The sequence below is a fragment of the Somniosus microcephalus genome, unplaced genomic scaffold (genome assembly GCF_052327205.1).
Source record: "Somniosus microcephalus isolate GS21.2 unplaced genomic scaffold, FLI_Smic_1.0 unresolved_chr2, whole genome shotgun sequence".
NCBI classification, from domain to species: Eukaryota; Metazoa; Chordata; class Chondrichthyes; order Squaliformes; family Somniosidae; genus Somniosus; species Somniosus microcephalus.
In genome coordinates, this window is record NW_028225180.1 from 10,848,217 (window position 1) to 10,869,109 (window position 20,893).

Below are 20,893 nucleotides of genomic sequence, written 5' to 3' on the forward strand. Positions count from 1 at the left end.
CAGGTAATCCAGATCTGAACACTGAGCTCACTCCCACTCTCAAGTAATCCAGCTGTGAACACTCAGCTCCCTCTCAGTCTCAAGTAATCCAGGTGTGAACACTCAGCTCCCTCCCACTCACAAGTAATCCAGCTGTGAACACTCAGCTCACTCCAAGTCCCAGTAAATCCAGGTGTGAACACTCTGCTCCCTCCCAGTCTCGGGCAATCCAGGTGTGAACACTCAGCTCACTCCCAGTCTCAGGTGATCCATGTGTGAACACTCAGCTCATTCACAGTCTCAGTTAATCCAGGTGTGAACACTCAGCCCTCTCCCAGTCTTGGGTAATCCAGGTGTGAACACTCAGCTCCCATCCAATCTCAGGTAATCCAGGTGTGAACACTCAGCTCCCTCCCAGCCTCGGGTAATCTAGGTGTGAATAGTCAGCTCCCTCCCAGAATTGGATATTCCAGGTTTAACACTCAGCTCCCTCCCAGTCTCAGGTAATCCAGGTGTGAAAACTTCGCTCACACCCAGTCTCGGTTAATCCAGGTTTGAACACTCAGTTCCCTCCTAGTCTCGGGTAATCTAGGTATGAACACTCAGCTCCCTCCCAGTCTCCAGTATTCTAGGTGTGAACACTCAGCTCCTTCCCAGTCTCAGGCAATCGAGTTGTGAAAAATCAGCTCCCTCCCAGTCTCAGGTGATGCAGGTGTGAACACTCAGCTCCCTCCGAGAGAGAGGTAAGCCAGGTGTGAACAATCAGTTCCCTCTCAGTCTCAGGTAATCCAGGTGTGAACACTCAGCTCCCTCCCACTCTCAGGTAAGGCAGGTGTGAAAACTCAGCTCCCTCCCAGTCTCAGGTAATCCAGGTGTTAAGACTCAGCTCACTCCCAGTCTCAGGTAATCCAGGTGTGAACACTCAGCTCCCTCACAGTCTCAGGTAATCCAGGTTTAACACTCAGCTCTCCTCCCATTCTCAGGTAATCCAGGTGAAACACTCAGCTCTCCTCCCACTCTCCGGTAATCCAGGTGTGAACACTTAGCTCACTCCCAGTCACAGGTTATCTAGGTGTGAACATTCAGCTCCCTCCCAGTCTCAGGTAATCCAGGTGTAACACTCAGCACCCTCCCAGTCTGATGTAATCCAGTTGTGAAAACTGAGCTCCCTCCCAGTCTCAGGTAATCCAGGCGTGAACACTCAGCTCCCCCCCTCTCTCAGGTAATCCACATGTGCACTCTCAGCTCCCTCCCATCTCAGGTAATCCAGGTGTGTAAACTCAGCTCCCTCCCAGCCTGAGGTAATCCAGGTCTGTACACTCAATTCCCTCCCACTCTCAGGTAATCCAGGTGTGAACACTCAGCTCCCTTCCAGACTCAGGTAATCCAGGTGTGTTCACTTAGCTCACTGACAGTCTCAGGTAATACTGGTGTGTAAACTCTGCTCCCTCCCAGTCTCGGGTAATCCAGGTGTGAACACTCAGCTCCCTCCCAGTCTCAGGTTATCCAGGTGTGAACACTCAGCTCCCTCCCAGTCTCAGCTAATCCAGATCTGAAAACTCAGCTCCCTCCCAGTCTCGGGTAATCCAGGTGCGAACACTCAGCTCCATCCCAGTCTCAGGTAATCCAGGTCTGAACACTCAGCTCCCTCCCAGTCTCAGGTAATCCAGGTCTGAACACTCAGCTCCCTCCCAGTCTCAGGTAATCCAGGTGCGAACACTCAGCTCCCTCCCAGTCTCGGGTAATCCAGGTGCGAACACTCAGCTCCATCCCAGTCTCAGGTAATCCAGGTCTGAACACTCAGCTCCATCCCAGTCTCAGGTAATCCAGGTCTGAACACTCAGCTCTCTCCCAGTCTCAGGTATTGCAGGTGTGAACATGAGGCCCTCCCAATCTTAGGTAATCCAGAGTTGAGCACTCAGCTCCCTCCCCATTCATGTAATCCAGATGTGAACACTCAGCTTCCTCCCAGTCTAAGGTAATCCAGTTGCGAAAAATCAGCTCCCTCCCAGTCTCAGGTAATCCAGGTGTGAACACTCAGCTCGCTCCCAGTCTCGGGTAATCCAGGTGTGAACACTCAGCGCCTCCACAGTCTCAGGTAATGCAGGTTAGAAAACTCAGCTCCCTCCCAGTCTCGGGTAATCCAGGCATTAAGACTCAGCTCACTCCCAGTCTCAGGTAATCCAGGTGTGAACATGCAGTTCCCTCCCAGCCTCAGGTAATCCAGGTGTGAACACTCAGCACCCTCCCAGTCTCAGGTAATGCAGGTGTGAAGACTCAGCTCCCTCGCAGTCTCAGGTAAGCCAGGTGTTAAGACTCAGCTCCCTCCCATTCTCAGGTAATCTAGGTGTGAACACTCAGCTCACTGCCAGTCTCAGGTAATCCAGGTGTGAACACTCAGCTCCATCCCAGTCTGAGTTAATTGAGGTGTGAACTCTCAGCTCCCTTCCAGTCTCAGGTAATCCAGTTGTGTAAGCTCAGCTCCCTCCCAGCCTGAGGTAATCCAGGTGTTAAGACTTGGCTCCCTCACAGTCCCAGGTAATCCAGGTGTGAACACTCATGTCACACCCAGTCTCAGGTAATCCAGGTGTGAACACGCAGCTCCCTCCAAGACTCTGGAAATCCAGGTGTGAGTACTCAGCTCTCTCCCAGTCTCAGGTAATCCAGGTGTGAACAATCAGCTCCCTCCCAGTCTCAGGTAATGCAGGTGTGAACACTCAGCTCCCTCCCAGTGTCAGGTAATCCAGGTGTGAACACTCAGCTCCCTCCCAGTCTCAGGTAATCCAGGTGTGCACACTCAGCTCCCTCCTAATCTCAGGTAATCCAGGTGTCAACACGCAGCTACCTCCCAGTCTCAGGTATTCCAGGAGTGAACACTGAGACCCCTCCCAGCCACAGGTATTCCAGGTGTGAACAATCAGCACCTCCACAGTCTCAGGTAATCCAGGTGTGAACACTCAGCTCACACCCAGTCTCAGGTAATCCAGGTGTGAACATGCAGCTCCCTCCCAGCCTCAGGTAATCCAGGTGTGAACACTCAGCTCCCTCCCAGACAGAGGTAAGCCAGGTGTGAACAATCAGCTCCCTCCCAGTCTCAGGTAATGCAGGTGTGAAGACTCAGCTCCCTCGCAGTCTCAGGTAAGCCAGGTGTTAAGACTCAGCTCCCTCCCAGTCTCAGGTAATCCAGGTGTGAACACTCAGCTCCCTCACAGTCTCAGGTATCCAGGTGTAACACTCAACTCTCCTCCCATTCTCAGGTAATCCATCTGTGAACACTCAGCTCACTCCCAGTCACAGGTAATCTAGGTGTGAACACTCAGCTCACTGCCAGCCTCAGGTAATCCAGGTGTGAACACTCAGCTCCATCCCAGTCTGAGTTAATTGAGGTGTGAACTCTCAGCTCCCTCCCAGTCTCAGGTAATCAAGGTGTGTAAACTCAGCTCCCTCCCAACCTGAGGTAATCCAGGTGTTAAGACTTGGCTCCCTCCCAGTCTCCGGTAATCCAGATATGAACACTCATGTCACACCCAGTCTCAGGTAATCCAGGTGTGAACACGCAGCTCCCTCCAAGACTCTGGTAATCCAGGTGTGAGCACTCAGCTCTCTCCCAGCCTCAGGTAATCCAGGTGTGAACACTCTGTGCCTCCACAGTCTCAGGTAATCCAGGTGTGAACACTCAGCTCCCTCCCAGTCTCAGGTAATGCAGGTGTGAACACTCAGCTCCCTCCCAGTGTCAGGTAATCCAGGTGTGAACACTCAGCTCCCTCCCAGTCTCAGGTAATCCAGGTGTGGACACTCAGCTCCCTCCCAGTCTCAGGTAATCCAGGTGTGAACACTCAGCTCCCTCCCAGTCTCAGGTAATGCAGGTGTGAACACTCAGCTCCCTCCCAGTGTCAGGTAATCCAGGTGTGAACACTCAGCTCCCTCCCAGTCTCAGGTAATCCAGGTGTGGACACTCAGCTCCCTCCTAATCTCAGGTAATCCAGGTGTCAACACGCAGCTCCCTCCCAGTCTCAGGTATTCCAGGAGTGAACACTGAGACCCCTCCCAGCCGCAGGTATTCCAGGTGTGAACAATCAGCTCTCTCCCAGTCTCAGGTAATCCAGTTGTGAACACTCAGCACCTCCACAGTCTCAGGTAATCCAGGTGTGAACACTCAGTTCCCTCCCAGTCTCAGGTAATCCAGGTGTGAACATGCAGCTCCCTCCCAGCCTCAGGTAATCCAGGTGTGAACACTCAGCTCCCTCCCAGACAGAGGTAAGCCAGGTGTGAACAATCAGCGCCCTCCCAGTCTCAGGTAATGCAGGTGTGAAGACTCAGCTCCCTCGCAGTCTCAGGTAAGCCAGGTGTTAAGACTCAGCTCCCTCCCAGTCTCAGGTAATCCAGGTGTGAACACTCAGCTCCCTCACAGTCTCAGGCATCCAGGTGTAACACTCAGCTCTCCTCCCATTCTCAGGTAATCCATCTGTGAACACTCAGCTCACTCCCAGTCACAGGTAATCTAGGTGTGAACACTCAGCTCACTGCCAGCCTCAGGTAATCCAGGTGTGAACACTCAGCTCCATCCCAGTCTGAGTTAATTGAGGTGTGAACTCTCAGCTCCCTCCCAGTCTCAGGTAATCCAGGTGTGTAAACTCAGCTCCCTCCCAACCTGAGGTAATCCAGGTGTTAAGACTTGGCTCCCTCCCAGTCTCCGGTAATCCAGATATGAACACTCATGTCACACCCAGTCTCAGGTAATCCAGGTGTGAACACGCAGCTCCCTCCAAGACTCTGGTAATCCAGGTGTGAGCACTCAGCTCTCTCCCAGCCTCAGGTAATCCAGGTGTGAACACTCTGTGCCTCCACAGTCTCAGGTAATCCAGGTGTGAACACTCAGCTCCCTCCCAGTCTCAGGTAATGCAGGTGTGAACACTCAGCTCCCTCCCAGTGTCAGGTAATCCAGGTGTGAACACTCAGCTCCCTCCCAGTCTCAGGTAATCCAGGTGTGGACACTCAGCTCCCTCCTAATCTCAGGTAATCCAGGAGTGAACACTGAGACCCCTCCCAGCCGCAGGTATTCCAGGTGTGAACAATCAGCTCTCTCCCAGTCTCAGGTAATCCAGTTGTGAACACTCAGCACCTCCACAGTCTCAGGTAATCCAGGTGTGAACACTCAGTTCCCTCCCAGTCTCAGGTAATCCAGGTGTGAACACTCAGCTCCCTTCCAGTCTCAGTTAATCCAGGTGTGAGCACTCAGCTCCCTCCCAGTCTCAGATAATACAGGTGTTAAGACTCGGTTCCCTCCCAGTCTCAGATAACCCGGGTGTGAACACTCAGCTCCCTCCCAGTCTCAGGTAATCCAGGTGTGAACACCGAGCTCCCTCCCAGTCTCAGTTATTCCAGGTGTCACACTCAGCTCCCTCACAGTCTCAGGTAATCCAGCTGTAACACACAGCTCCCTTACAGTCTTAGGTAATCCAGGTGTAACACTCAGTTCCCTCCCATTCTCAGGCAATCCAGGTGTGAACACTCAGCTCACTCACACTCTCCGGTAATCCAGGTGTGAACATTCAGCTCCCTCCCAGTCTCAGGTAATCCAGGTGTAACACTCAGCACCCTCCCAGTCTGATGTAATCCTGTTGTGAAAACTGAGCTCCCTCCCAGTCTCAGGTAATCCAGGTGTGAACACTTAACTCCCTCCCTCTCTCAGGTAATACACGTGTGAACTCTCAGCTCCCTCCCATCTCAGGCAATCCAGGTGTGTAAACTCAGCTCCCTCCCAGCCTGAGGTAATCCAGGTCTGTACACTCAATTCCCTCCCAGTCTCAGGTAATTCAGGTGTGAACACTCAGCTCCCTTCCAGACTCAGGTAATCCAGGTGTGATCACTTAGCTCACTTTCAGTCTCAGGTAATCCAGGTGTGTAAACACTGCTCCCTCCCAGTCTCTGGTAACCCAGGTGTGAACACGCAGCTCCCTCCCAGTCTCAGGTTATCCAGGTGTGAACACTCAGCTCCCTCCCAGTCTCGGGTAATCCAGGTGCGAACACTCAGCTCCATCCCAGTCTCAGGTAATCCAGGTCTGAACACTCAGCTCTCTCCCAGTCTCAGGTATTGCAGGTGTGAACACGAGGCCCTCCCAATCTCAGGTAATCCAGATGTGAACACTCAGCTCCCTCCCCATTCAGGTAATCCAGATGTGAACACTCAGCTTCCTCACGGTCTCATGTAACCCAGTTGTGAAAAATCAGCTCCCTCCCAGTCTCGGGTAATCCAGGTGTGAACACTCAGCTCGCTCCCAGTCTCGGGTAATCCAGGTGTGAACACTCAGCGCCTCCACAGTCTCAGGTAATCTGGGTGTGAACACTCAGCTCTCTCTCAGTCTCAGGTAATCCAGGTGTTAAGGCTCAGCTCACTCCCAGTCTCAGGTAAGCCAGGTGTGAACATGCAGCTCCCTCCCAGCCTCAGGTAATCCAGGTGTGAACACTCAGCTCGCGCACAGTCTCAGGTAATCCAGGCGTAACACTCAGCTCTCCTCCCATTCTCAGGTAATCCAGCTGTGAACACTCAGCTCACTCCCAGTCACAGGTAATCTAGGTGTGAACACTCAGCTCACTCCCAGTCTCAGGTAATCCAGGTGTGAACACTCAGCTCCATCCCAGTCTGAGTTAATCGAGGTGTGAACTCTCAGCTCCCTCCCAGTCTCAGGTAATCCAGGTGTGTAAACTCAGCTCCCTCCCAGCCTGAGGTAACCCAGGTGTTATGACTTGGCTCCCTCCCAGTCTCAGGTAATCCAGGTGTGAACACTCAGCTCACACCCAGTCTCAGGTAATCCATGTGTGAACACTCAGCTCCCACCCAGTCTCAGGTGATCCAGGTGTGAACATTCAGCTCCCTCCAAGTCTCAGGTAATCCAGGTGTGAACACTAAGCTCACACCCAGTCTCAGGTAATCCAGGTGTGAACACTCAGCTCCCTCCCAGTCTCAGTTAATCCAGGTGTGAACATTCAGCTCCCTCCCAATCTCAGGTAATCCAGGTGTGAACAGTCAGCTCCCTCCCAGTCATTGGTAATCCAGTTGTGATGACTCAGCTCCCTCCCAATCTGAGGTAATCCAGGTGTGAACACGCAGCTCCCTCCCAGTCTCAGTTAATGCAGGAGTGAACACTGAGCTCCCTCCGAGCCTCAGGTAATCCAGGTGTGAGCACTCAGCTCTCTCCCAGTCTCAGGTAATCCAGGTGTGAACACTCAGTGCCTCCACAGTCACAGGTAATCCAGGTGTGAACACTCAGCTCCCTCCCAGTCTCAGGTAATCCAGGTGTGAACACTCAGCTCCCTCCCAGTCTCAGTTATTCCAGGTGTTAAGCCTCGGCTCCCTCCCAGTCTCATGTAATCCAGGTGTGAACACTCAGCTCCCTCCCTGTCTCAGGTAATCCAGGTGTTAAGCCTCGGCTCCCTCCCAGCCTCAGGTAATCCAGGTGTGGACACTCAGCTCCCTCCTAATCTCAGGTAATCCAGGTGTGAACACGCAGCTCTCTCCCAGTCTCAGGTAATCCAGGTGTGAACACTCAGCACCTCCAGAGTCTCAGGTAATCCAGGTGTGAATGCTCAGCTCCCTCCCAGTCTCCGGTAATGCAGGTGTGAACACTCAGCTCCCTCCCAGTCTCAGGTAATCCAGGTGTGAACAGTCAGCTCCCTCCCAGTCTCCGGTAATGCAGGTGTGAACACTCAGCTCACTCCCAGTCTCAGGTAATCCAGGTGTGAACACTCAGCTCCCTCCCAGTCTCAGATAATCCAGGTGTTAAGACTCGACTCCCTCCCAGTCCCAGGTAATCCGGGTGTGAACACTCAGCTCACTCCCTCTCTCAGGTAATGCACGTGTGAACTCTCAGCTCCCTCCCATCTCAGGTAATCCAGGTGTGAGCACTCAGCTCCCTCCCAGTCTCCGGTAATGCAGGTGTGAACACTCAGCTCCCTTCCAATCACAGGTAATCCAGTTGTGAACACTCAGCTCCCTCCCAGTCTCAGATAATCCAGGTGTTAAGACTCGGCTCCCTCCCAGTCTCAGGTAATCCGGGTGTGAAGACTCAGCTCACTCCCAGTCTCAGGTAATCCAGGTTTGAACACGGAGCTCCCTCCCAGTCTCAGATAATCCAGGTGTGAACAATCAGCTCCCTCCCAGTCTCAGGTAATCCAGGTGTGAACACTCAGCTCCCTCCCAGTGTCAGGTAATCCAGGTGTGAACACTCAGCTCCCTCCCAGTCTCAGGTAATCCAGGTGTGGACACTCAGCTCCCTCCTAATCTCAGGTAATCCAGGTGTCAACACGCAGCTCCCTCCAAGTCTCAGGTATTCCAGGAGTGAACACTGAGACCCCTCCCAGCCGCAGGTATTCCAGGTGTGAACAATCAGCTCTCTCCCAGTCTCAGGTAATCCAGTTGTGAACACTCAGCACCTCCACAGTCTCAGGTAATCCAGGTGTGAACACTCAGTTCCCTCCCAGTCTCAGGTAATCCAGGTGTGAACACTCAGCTCCCTTCCAGTCTCAGTTAATCCAGGTGTGAGCACTCAGCTCCCTCCCAGTCTCAGATAATACAGGTGTTAAGACTCGGTTCCCTCCCAGTCTCAGATAACCCGGGTGTGAACACTCAGCTCCCTCCCAGTCTCAGGTAATCCAGGTGTGAACACCGAGCTCCCTCCCAGTCTCAGTTATTCCAGGTGTCACACTCAGCTCCCTCACAGTCTCAGGTAATCCAGCTGTAACACACAGCTCCCTTACAGTCTTAGGTAATCCAGGTGTAACACTCAGTTCCCTCCCATTCTCAGGCAATCCAGGTGTGAACACTCAGCTCACTCACACTCTCCGGTAATCCAGGTGTGAACATTCAGCTCCCTCCCAGTCTCAGGTAATCCAGGTGTAACACTCAGCACCCTCCCAGTCTGATGTAATCCTGTTGTGAAAACTGAGCTCCCTCCCAGTCTCAGGTAATCCAGGTGTGAACACTTAACTCCCTCCCTCTCTCAGGTAATACACGTGTGAACTCTCAGCTCCCTCCCATCTCAGGCAATCCAGGTGTGTAAACTCAGCTCCCTCCCAGCCTGAGGTAATCCAGGTCTGTACACTCAATTCCCTCCCAGTCTCAGGTAATTCAGGTGTGAACACTCAGCTCCCTTCCAGACTCAGGTAATCCAGGTGTGATCACTTAGCTCACTTTCAGTCTCAGGTAATCCAGGTGTGTAAACACTGCTCCCTCCCAGTCTCTGGTAACCCAGGTGTGAACACGCAGCTCCCTCCCAGTCTCAGGTTATCCAGGTGTGAACACTCAGCTCCATCCCAGTCTCAGGTAATCCAGGTCTGAACACTCAGCTCTCTCCCAGTCTCAGGTATTGCAGGTGTGAACACGAGGCCCTCCCAATCTCAGGTAATCCAGATGTGAACACTCAGCTCCCTCCCCATTCAGGTAATCCAGATGTGAACACTCAGCTTCCTCACGGTCTCATGTAACCCAGTTGTGAAAAATCAGCTCCCTCCCAGTCTCGGGTAATCCAGGTGTGAACACTCAGCTCGCTCCCAGTCTCGGGTAATCCAGGTGTGAACACTCAGCGCCTCCACAGTCTCAGGTAATCTGGGTGTGAACACTCAGCTCTCTCTCAGTCTCAGGTAATCCAGGTGTTAAGGCTCAGCTCACTCCCAGTCTCAGGTAAGCCAGGTGTGAACATGCAGCTCCCTCCCAGCCTCAGGTAATCCAGGTGTGAACACTCAGCTCGCGCACAGTCTCAGGTAATCCAGGCGTAACACTCAGCTCTCCTCCCATTCTCAGGTAATCCAGCTGTGAACACTCAGCTCACTCCCAGTCACAGGTAATCTAGGTGTGAACACTCAGCTCACTCCCAGTCTCAGGTAATCCAGGTGTGAACACTCAGCTCCATCCCAGTCTGAGTTAATCGAGGTGTGAACTCTCAGCTCCCTCCCAGTCTCAGGTAATCCAGGTGTGTAAACTCAGCTCCCTCCCAGCCTGAGGTAACCCAGGTGTTATGACTTGGCTCCCTCCCAGTCTCAGGTAATCCAGGTGTGAACACTCAGCTCACACCCAGTCTCAGGTAATCCATGTGTGAACACTCAGCTCCCACCCAGTCTCAGGTGATCCAGGTGTGAACATTCAGCTCCCTCCAAGTCTCAGGTAATCCAGGTGTGAACACTAAGCTCACACCCAGTCTCAGGTAATCCAGGTGTGAACACTCAGCTCCCTCCCAGTCTCAGTTAATCCAGGTGTGAACATTCAGCTCCCTCCCAATCTCAGGTAATCCAGGTGTGAACAGTCAGCTCCCTCCCAGTCATTGGTAATCCAGTTGTGATGACTCAGCTCCCTCCCAATCTGAGGTAATCCAGGTGTGAACACGCAGCTCCCTCCCAGTCTCAGTTAATGCAGGAGTGAACACTGAGCTCCCTCCGAGCCTCAGGTAATCCAGGTGTGAGCACTCAGCTCTCTCCCAGTCTCAGGTAATCCAGGTGTGAACACTCAGTGCCTCCACAGTCACAGGTAATCCAGGTGTGAACACTCAGCTCCCTCCCAGTCTCAGGTAATCCAGGTGTGAACACTCAGCTCCCTCCCAGTCTCAGTTATTCCAGGTGTTAAGCCTCGGCTCCCTCCCAGTCTCATGTAATCCAGGTGTGAACACTCAGCTCCCTGCCTGTCTCAGGTAATCCAGGTGTTAAGCCTCGGCTCCCTCCCAGCCTCAGGTAATCCAGGTGTGGACACTCAGCTCCCTCCTAATCTCAGGTAATCCAGGTGTGAACACGCAGCTCTCTCCCAGTCTCAGGTAATCCAGGTGTGAACACTCAGCACCTCCAGAGTCTCAGGTAATCCAGGTGTGAATGCTCAGCTCCCTCCCAGTCTCCGGTAATGCAGGTGTGAACACTCAGCTCCCTCCCAGTCTCAGGTAATCCAGGTGTGAACAGTCAGCTCCCTCCCAGTCTCCGGTAATGCAGGTGTGAACACTCAGCTCACTCCCAGTCTCAGGTAATCCAGGTGTGAACACTCAGCTCCCTCCCAGTCTCAGATAATCCAGGTGTTAAGACTCGACTCCCTCCCAGTCCCAGGTAATCCGGGTGTGAACACTCAGCTCACTCCCTCTCTCAGGTAATGCACGTGTGAACTCTCAGCTCCCTCCCATCTCAGGTAATCCAGGTGTGAGCACTCAGCTCCCTCCCAGTCTCTGGTAATGCAGGTGTGAACACTCAGCTCCCTTCCAATCACAGGTAATCCAGTTGTGAACACTCAGCTCCCTCCCAGTCTCAGATAATCCAGGTGTTAAGACTCGGCTCCCTCCCAGTCTCAGGTAATCCGGGTGTGAAGACTCAGCTCACTCCCAGTCTCAGGTAATCCAGGTTTGAACACGGAGCTCCCTCCCAGTCTCAGATAATCCAGGTGTCACACTCAGCTCCCTCACAGTCTCAGGTAATCCAGGTGTAACACACAGCTCCCTCACAGTCTCAGGTAATCCAGGTGTAACACTCAGCTCCCTCACAGTCTCAGGTAATCCAGGTGTCACACTCAGCTCCCTCACCGTCTCAAGTAATCCAGTTGTAACACTTAGCTCCCTCCCATTCTCAGGCACTCCAGGTGTGAACACTCAGCTCACTCCCAATCTCTGGTAATCCAGGTGTGAACACTTAGCTCCCTCCCAGACAGAGGTAAGCCAGGTGTGAACAATCAGCTCCCTCCCAGTCTCGGGTAATCCGGGTGTGAACACTCAGCTCCCTCCCAGTCTCAGGTAATCCAGGTGTGAACTCTCAGCTCCCTCCCAGACAGAGGTAATCCAGGTGTGAACACTGAGCTCCCTCCCAGACAGAGGTAAGCCACATGTGAACAATCAGCTCCCTCCCAGTCTCGGCTAATCCAGGTCTGAAAACTCAGCTCCCTCCCAGTCTCAGGTAATCCAGGTGTGAACACTCAGCTCCATCCCAGTCTGAGTTAATCGAGGTGTGAACTCTCAGCTCCCTCCCAGTCTCAGGTAATCCAGGTGTGTAAACTCAGCTCCCTCCCAGCCTGAGGCAACCCAGGTGTTATGACTTGGCTCCCTCCCAGTCTCAGGTAATCCAGGTGTGAACACTCAGCTCACACCCAGTCTCAGGTAATCCATGTGTGAACACTCAGCTCCCACCCAGTCTCAGGTGATCCAGGTGTGAACATTCAGCTCCCTCCAAGTCTCAGGTAATCCAGGTGTGAACACTAAGCTCACACCCAGTCTCAGGTAATCCAGGTGTGAACACTCAGCTCCCTCCCAGTCTCAGTTAATCCAGGTGTGAACATTCAGCTCCCTCCCAATCTCAGGTAATCCAGGTGTGAACAGTCAGCTCCCTCCCAGTCATTGGTAATCCAGTTGTGATGACTCAGCTCCCTCCCAATCTGAGGTAATCCAGGTGTGAACACGCAGCTCCCTCCCAGTCTCAGTTAATGCAGGAGTGAACACTGAGCTCCCTCCGAGCCTCAGGTAATCCAGGTGTGAGCACTCAGCTCTCTCCCAGTCTCAGGTAATCCAGGTGTGAACACTCAGTGCCTCCACAGTCACAGGTAATCCAGGTGTGAACACTCAGCTCCCTCCCAGTCTCAGGTAATCCAGGTGTGAACACTCAGCTCCCTCCCAGTCTCAGGTAATCCAGGTGTGAACACTCAGCTCCCTCCCAGTCTCAGTTATTCCAGGTGTTAAGCCTCGGCTCCCTCCCAGTCTCATGTAATCCAGGTGTGAACACTCAGCTCCCTCCCTGTCTCAGGTAATCCAGGTGTTAAGCCTCGGCTCCCTCCCAGCCTCAGGTAATCCAGGTGTGGACACTCAGCTCCCTCCTAATCTCAGGTAATCCAGGTGTGAACACGCAGCTCTCTCCCAGTCTCAGGTAATCCAGGTGTGAACACTCAGCACCTCCAGAGTCTCAGGTAATCCAGGTGTGAATGCTCAGCTCCCTCCCAGTCTCCGGTAATGCAGGTGTGAACACTCAGCTCCCTCCCAGTCTCAGGTAATCCAGGTGTGAACAGTCAGCTCCCTCCCAGTCTCCGGTAATGCAGGTGTGAACACTCAGCTCACTCCCAGTCTCAGGTAATCCAGGTGTGAACACTCAGCTCCCTCCCAGTCTCAGATAATCCAGGTGTTAAGACTCGACTCCCTCCCAGTCCCAGGTAATCCGGGTGTGAACACTCAGCTCACTCCCTCTCTCAGGTAATGCACGTGTGAACTCTCAGCTCCCTCCCATCTCAGGTAATCCAGGTGTGAGCACTCAGCTCCCTCCCAGTCTCCGGTAATGCAGGTGTGAACACTCAGCTCCCTTCCAATCACAGGTAATCCAGTTGTGAACACTCAGCTCCCTCCCAGTCTCAGATAATCCAGGTGTTAAGACTCGGCTCCCTCCCAGTCTCAGGTAATCCGGGTGTGAAGACTCAGCTCACTCCCAGTCTCAGGTAATCCAGGTTTGAACACGGAGCTCCCTCCCAGTCTCAGATAATCCAGGTGTCACACTCAGCTCCCTCACAGTCTCAGGTAATCCAGGTGTAACACACAGCTCCCTCACAGTCTCAGGTAATCCAGGTGTAACACTCAGCTCCCTCACAGTCTCAGGTAATCCAGGTGTCACACTCAGCTCCCTCACCGTCTCAAGTAATCCAGTTGTAACACTTAGCTCCCTCCCATTCTCAGGCACTCCAGGTGTGAACACTCAGCTCACTCCCAATCTCTGGTAATCCAGGTGTGAACACTTAGCTCCCTCCCAGACAGAGGTAAGCCAGGTGTGAACAATCAGCTCCCTCCCAGTCTCGGGTAATCCGGGTGTGAACACTCAGCTCCCTCCCAGTCTCAGGTAATCCAGGTGTGAACTCTCAGCTCCCTCCCAGACAGAGGTAATCCAGGTGTGAACACTGAGCTCCCTCCCAGACAGAGGTAAGCCACATGTGAACAATCAGCTCCCTCCCAGTCTCGGCTAATCCAGGTCTGAAAACTCAGCTCCCTCCCAGTCTCAGGTAATCCAGGTGTGAACACTCAGCTCCCTCACAGTCTCAGGTAATCCAGGTGTAACACTCAGCACACTCCCAGTCACAGTTAATCTAGGTGTGAACACTCAGCTCACTCCCAGTCTCAGGTAATCCAGGTGTGTAAACTCAGCTCCCTCCCAGCCTGAGTTAATCCAGGTGTTAAGACTCGGCTCCCTCCCAGTCTCAGGTAATTCAGGTGTGAACACTCAGCTCACTCCCAGTCTCAGGTAATCCATGTGTGATCACTCAGCTCTCTCCCAGTCTAAGGTAATCCAGGTGTGAACACTCAGTGCCTCCATAGTCTCAGGTAATCCAGGTGAGGTCACTCAGTTCTCTCCCAGTCTTGGGTAATCCATGTGTGAACACTCAGCTCCCTCCCAGTCAGAGGTAATCCAAGTGTGAACACTCATCTCCCTCCCAGACTCGGGTAACCCAGTTGTGAAAAATTATCTCCTTCCCAGTCTCAGGTAATCCAGGTGTGAACACTCAGCTCTCTCCCAGTCTCAGATAATCCAGGTGTTAAGACTCAGGTCCCTGTAAGTCTCAGGTAATCCAGGCATGTAAACTCAGTTCACTCCCATACTGAGGTAATCCAGGTGTGTAAACACAGCTCCCACCCAATCTCAGGTAATCCAGGTGTGAACACTCATCTCCCTTCCAGTCTCAGGTAATCCAGGTGTGAACACTCAGCTCTCTCGCAGTCTTGGGTATTCCAGGTGTGAACACACAGCTCTGCCCTCCAGTATCAGGTAATCCTGGTGTGAACACTCATCTCCCTCCCAGTCTCGGGTTATCTAGGTGTGAACACTCAGCTCCCTCCGAGTATTGGATATTCGAGGTTTAACACTCAGCTCCCTCCCCGTCTCAGGTAATCCAGGTGTGAACACTTTGCTCACTCTCAGTCTCGGTTAATCCTGGTTTGAACACTCAGCTCCCTCCTAGTCTCGGGTAATCCATTTGTGAACACTCAGCTCCCTCCCAGTCTCCGGTAATCCAGGTGTGTACACTCAGCTCCATCGCCATCTCGGGTAATCCAGGTGTGAACACTCAGCTCCCTCCCAGTCTCACGTAATCCAGTTGTGAACACTCAGCTCACTCCCAGTCACAATTAATCCAGGAGTGACCACACAGCCCCTCCCAGTCTCAGGTAATCCAGGTGTGATCACTCAGCTCACTCCCAGTCTCAGGTAATCAAGGTGTGAACACTCAGTTCCCTCTCAGTCTCAGGTAAACCAGGTGTAACACACAGCTACCTCACAGTCTCAGGTAATCCAGGTGTAACACTCAGCTCCCTCCCAGTCTCAGGTAATCCAGGTGTGAACACTCAGCTCACTCCCAGTCACAGGTAATCGAGGTGTGAACACTCAGCCCCTTCCAGTCTCAGGTAATCCAGGTGTGAACAGTCAGCTCCCTCCCAGTCTCAGATAATCCAGGTGTGAACACTCAGCTCCCTCCCAGTCTCAGATAATCCAGGTGTGAACACTCAGCTCCCCCCCAGTCTCACGTAATCCAAGTGTGAACACTCAGCTCCATTCCAGTCTCAGGTAATCCAGTTCTTAACACAAGACCCTCCCAGTCTCGGATAATCCAGTTGTGAACACGAGGCACAGTTTGGGGTAGTGGGCAATTTGGGGAAGCCTCTCTCTCTGGGATGGTTTGGGTACAAGTGATTTGGTGGAATCTCTCTCTCTCTGGGATTTGGGTACGGGGGATTTGGAGGAATCTCTCTCTCTCTGGGATGGTTGGGGTACGGGGAATTTGGAGGAATCTCTCTCTCTCTGGGATGGATTGGGGTACGGGTGATTTGGAGAATCTCTCTCTCTCTGGGATGGATTGGGGTACGGGGCATTTGGGGGAATCTCTCTCTCTGGGATGGTTGCGGTACGGGGGATTTGGAGTAATCTCTCTCTCTCTGGGATGGTTGGGGTATGGGGGATTTGGAGGAATCGCTCTCTCTCTCTGGGATTGGGGTACAGGGGATTTGGGGGAATCCCTCTCTCTCTCTGGGATTGGGGTACGGGGGATTTGGGGGAATCTCTCTCTCTGGGATGGTTGGGGTATGGGGATTTGAGGGAATCTCTCCCTCTGGGACGGTTGGGGTACGGGGGATTTGGGGGAATCGCTCTCTCTGAGATGGTTGGGTTACGGGGGAATTCAGGGAGCCTCTCTCACTCTGGGACGGGTTGGGGTACAGGGGAATTCAGGGAGCCTCTCTCACTCTGGGACGGGTTGGGGTACAGGGGAATTCAGGGAACCTCTCTCACTCTGGGACGGGTTGGGGTGTGGGGGATTTGGGGGAATCTCTCTCACTCTGGGAGGGATTGGGGTTGCGGGGGATTTGGGGGAATCTCTCTCTCACTGGGATGGTTGGGGTACAGAGGATTTGGGGAGCTTGTCTCACTCACTGGTACAGTTGGGGTCCGGGGGCAAGTGGATGTGGGGGAGCCTGAGTCCTGATTGAGTCTTTTATTTTGCCTCCTCTTTCTCATCCCCCCTCAGACTCTGCTGCCTCGCAGCATCTGGCTGACAGGAAGTCAGCGGTCCTCTCTCTGGCAATCACCGTCACGCATGCATCCTGTTCTCGGTCTGCGCCATACCCTGTGCTGGAGCTGCAGTCCCTGACCTTCGTCATGCAGGTCGTCAACCGCTCGTTCCTGTTCGGTGGTCACGCCGCATTCACCGCCATCGCGTAAGTCAGCCCACGACATTCGGGGAGGCGAGTCCCCATTCGGGCGCCAAAGCTCGTACCGTTAGATCTGGGATTCTCAGACCAGGTGTCCATTCAGACTCCCTCACACACAGTGTTAGATCTGGGAATCTCGGACCAGGAGTCCATTGAGACTCCCTCACACACAGTGTTAGATCTGGGATTCGCAGACCAGGAGTCCATTCAGACTCCCTCACACACAGTGTTAGATCTGGGAATCTCAGACCAGGTGTCCATTCAGTCTCCCTCACACACAATGTTAGATCTGGGATTCTCAGACCAGGAGTCCATTCAGACTCCCTCACACACAGTGTTAGATCTGGGATTCTCAGACCAGGAGTCCATTCAGACTCCCTCACACACAGTGTTAGATCTGGGATTCTCAGACCAGGAGTCCATTCAGACTCCCTCACACACAGTGTTAGATCTGGGATTCTCAGACCAGGAGTCCATTCAGACTCCCTCACACACAGTGTTAGATCTGGGATTCTCAGACCAGGAGTCCATTCAGACTCCCTCACACACAGTGTTAGATCTGGGATTCTCAGACCGGGAGTCCATTCAGACTCCCTCACACACAATGTTAGATCTGGGATTCTCAGACCAGGAGTCCATTCAGACTCCCTCACACACAGTGTTAGATCTGGGATTCTCAGACCGGGAGTCCATTCAGACTCCCTCACACACAATGTTAGATCTGGGATTCGCAGACCAGGAGTCCATTCAGACTCCCTCACACACAATGTTAGATCTGGGATTCGCAGACCAGGAGTCCATTCAGTCTCCCTCACACACAGTGTTAGATCTGGGATTCTCAGACCGGGAGTCCATTCAGTCTCCCTCACACACAGTGTTAGATCTGGGAATCTCAGACCAGGAGTCCATTCAGTCTCCCTCACACACAGTGTTAGATCTGGGATTCTCAGACCGGGAGTCCATTCAGTCTCCCTCACACACAGTGTTAGATCTGGAATTTCGGAACTGGAGTCCTTTCAGACTCCCTCACACACAGTTTCAGATTTGGGATTTTGAGACCAGGAGTCCTTTCAGACTCCCTCACACACTGTGATGTAGACAAGCTGTTTCCACTTGTGGGGAGAGACCAGAACTAAGGGTTATCAATATAAAATAATCACTAATAAATCCAATAGGGAATTCAGGAGAAACTTTACCCAGAGAGTGGTGAGAATGAGAACCTCGGTACCACAGGGAGTGGTTGAGGTGAACAGTATAGATGCATTTAAGGGGAAGCTAGATAAACACTTGAGTGAGAAAGGAATAGAAGGACCTGCTGATGGTGAGAGATGAAGAGGAGTGGGAGGAGGCTCGTGTGGAGCATAAACACCAGCGCGGACCAGTGGGGCCGAATGGACTGTTTCTGTGCTGTCGACACCGTGTAATTCTCTGAACCTCCTCTTTCTCTCTCTGCTTGTTCCCCCGCAGGTTCCCTAGCCGCCACTTTGGGAAGGTTTTTGGACTTCTGATGGCTCTCTCGGCAGTTGTCACTCTGCTCCAGTACCCTTGCTTCGCTCTGGTCAAGGGACCCTTGGAAAATGACCCCTTGTATGTGAGTATCAGTGCGTATCGAGAGGTCCGGGGCACCCTGTGATCTGTGCCAGACAGTCACCGGTCGAGCGAGAGGGATTGGATGAGGCATTCGTATGATAGATAGCAAGACAGAGAGAGAGGGAGGGAGCTCTTGATCACTCTATCTGGGGCTAGATTTGACCCCACAGGTCACCAAGAAAGAAAGAAAGACTTGCATTTCTATGGCGCCTTTCACGACCACCGGACGTCTACAAAGCGCTTTACAACCAATGAAGTACTTTTGAAGTGGATTCACTGTTGTAATGTGGGAAAGGCAGCAGCCAATTTGCACACAGCAAGCTCCCACAAGCAGCAATGTGATAATGACCAGATAATCTGTTTTTTGTTATGTTGGTTGAGGGATAAATATTGGCCAGGGACACCGGGGATAGCTCCCCTGCTCTTCCTCAAAATAGTGCCACGGGATGTTTTGCATCCACCCGAGAGAGCAGACGGACCCTCAGTTTAACATCTCATCCGAAAGTCAGCACCTCCGACAGTGCAGCACTCCACTGGAGTGTCAACTAGATTGTTGTGCTCGAAGTTCCTGGAGTGGGACTTGAACCCACAACCTTCTGACACAGAAGCAAGTCTGCTACCAACTGAGACACATGGGTAAAAGGGCAGCGCCTGGGACTGGATTCGACCTTGCAGTTTCCAGAATGGTTCCTGAACTTGATAAATAGAGGCATAGAATACAAAAGCCAGGAAGTTACCAGACTGATATCTGGGATGGCAGGAATGACGTATGAGGAGAGATTGGGTCGATTGGGCTTGTATTCACTGGAGTTTAGAAGAATGAGAGGGGACCTCATTGAAACTTATAAAATTCTAACAGGACTAGAGAGACTAGATGCAGGAAGGATGTTCCCGATGGTGGGGGAGTCCATTACCAGGGGTCACAGTCTAAGGATAAGGGGTAAGCCATTTAGGACTGAGATGAGGAGGAATTTCTTCACCCAGAGAGTGGCGAACCTGTGGAATTCTCTACCACAGAAGGCAGTGGAGGCCAATTCATTAAATATATTCGAGAAGGAGTTGGATATATTTCTTAAGGCTAAAGGGATCAAGGGATATGGGGAGAAAGCAGGGACAGGGTACTGAATATGGATGATCCGCCACGATCTCATTGAATGGCGGAGCAGGCTTGAGGGGCCGAATGGCCCACTCCTGCTCCTACCTTCTATGTTTCTATGTTTCTATGTAATGCTAAACCTCTATAAAACATTAGATCGGCCCCTGCTGGAGTATTGTGTCCAGTTCTGGGCACCGTGCTTTAGGAAGGATGGGAAGGCTTTGGAGAGGGTGCAGAGGAGATTCGGCAGAGTCTGGCGAAGTTGTTCTCGTTAGAGCAGAGAAGGCTAAGAGGAGATTTGATGGAGGTGTTCAAAATCATGGACAGTTTAGACAGAGGAAACGAACTGAAACTGTTTCCAATGGCTGACGGGTCGATAAACGGAGGCCACGGATTGAAGTTGGTCAGAAAAGAACCAGAGGCAACACGAGGAAAAACCTTTTTTTATGGAACGAGCGGTTAGGATTTAGAATGCTCTGCCTGATCGGGCGGTGGAGGCAGATTCAATAGTGGCCTTTGAAAGGGAATTGGAGGAGAAAGAATTGCAGGGATATGGGGAAAGAGCGGGACAGTGGGACTGACTGGATTGCTCTTCGAAAGAGCCGGCACAGACTCGATGGGCCGAGTGGCCTCCTCCTGTGCTGTACTATTCTCTGATTCTATGATGAGGGTGCGAGATTGCCATTGCCTGAACAATAACTCTCTCTCTCTCTCTGTTTGTCTCTTTTTGTCCTTCTTGACACAGATGAACATCGGATTCGTCGTCCTGGTGAGATTGGCTTACGACCATCCCATCAACGTCTACGTGCAGTGCCGCCGGGAATCCTGGCAGAAAGGCGCGTTGAAGCCCTACCCAGTCGAAGTGCCGGGCCTGGCAGAGCGAGGCGATCGACCGGCGAGGGGCACCGGTGCCTGAGCTGGACACCTGGTTGGGGTGGGAGGTGGGGGGAGCGGGGTCGGGGTGGGAGTGCTGGCTGTGGGTGTGGACGGTTGGGCAGGTGGGGTGGGGTGGAGCGGGGGGTGAGGTTGGGTTTAGAGCAATTCCCAATCATATCATTTTTTAAAAAACAGATCAATAGCAAGCACTGCTGTTTCCCAGGATACCGGCGGCTGTGTCCCGCTCTGGGATGTTTTGATCAGAGGACGGGCTCAATGAGAGATTAGGAACAGTGTTAATTCTTTTTAAGCAAACTTCTTTGTTTTAATCATCCAACGAAGATCTTCCTCCCACCTCACCTTATCCCATTCCCTCTCTGCTTCTTCCCATTCCTCTCTCCTTCTCTCCTTCCGTCTCTCTCCTTCTCCCCTACCTTCTCCTCTCCCCTTGCCCCTCTTCTTTCCCCTTCCCTTCCCCGTCTTTCCTTCTAACCTTCCCCTCTCTCTCCCCTCTGCCTCTCTCCATCTCCCCTTCCCCCTCTCTCCCCTTCCTCCTCTTTCCCTTTCCGCCTCTCTCCTTCACCCTCCTCTCTCCTCCACCCCCTCTCTCCTTCTCTCCTTCTCCCCTTCCCTCCCTCTCCTTTTCCCCTCCACTCTCCTTCTCCCTTTT

The 20,893-nt window shown here is 52.7% G+C and overlaps 2 protein-coding genes across 2 annotated transcripts in view; one reads left to right on the forward strand and one right to left on the reverse strand.

Moving 5' to 3' along the window:
• The window catches only part of LOC147092101 (equilibrative nucleobase transporter 1-like), a 128,894-nt gene extending 108,624 nt beyond the window's left edge, over positions 1–20,270 (forward strand). Inside the window, exons 10-12 of the mRNA XM_085976380.1 lie at positions 16,478–16,667; positions 18,129–18,252; positions 20,093–20,270. Coding sequence (XP_085832506.1) covers positions 16,478–16,667; positions 18,129–18,252; positions 20,093–20,263 — 485 coding nt within the window. The 3' untranslated portion in view covers positions 20,264–20,270. The remainder of the gene's footprint in view (positions 1–16,477; positions 16,668–18,128; positions 18,253–20,092) is intronic.
• Positions 1–20,893, reverse strand: part of LOC147092098 (AMP deaminase 3-like) — a 997,179-nt gene that overhangs the window by 274,014 nt on the left and 702,272 nt on the right. The window lies entirely within an intron of this gene.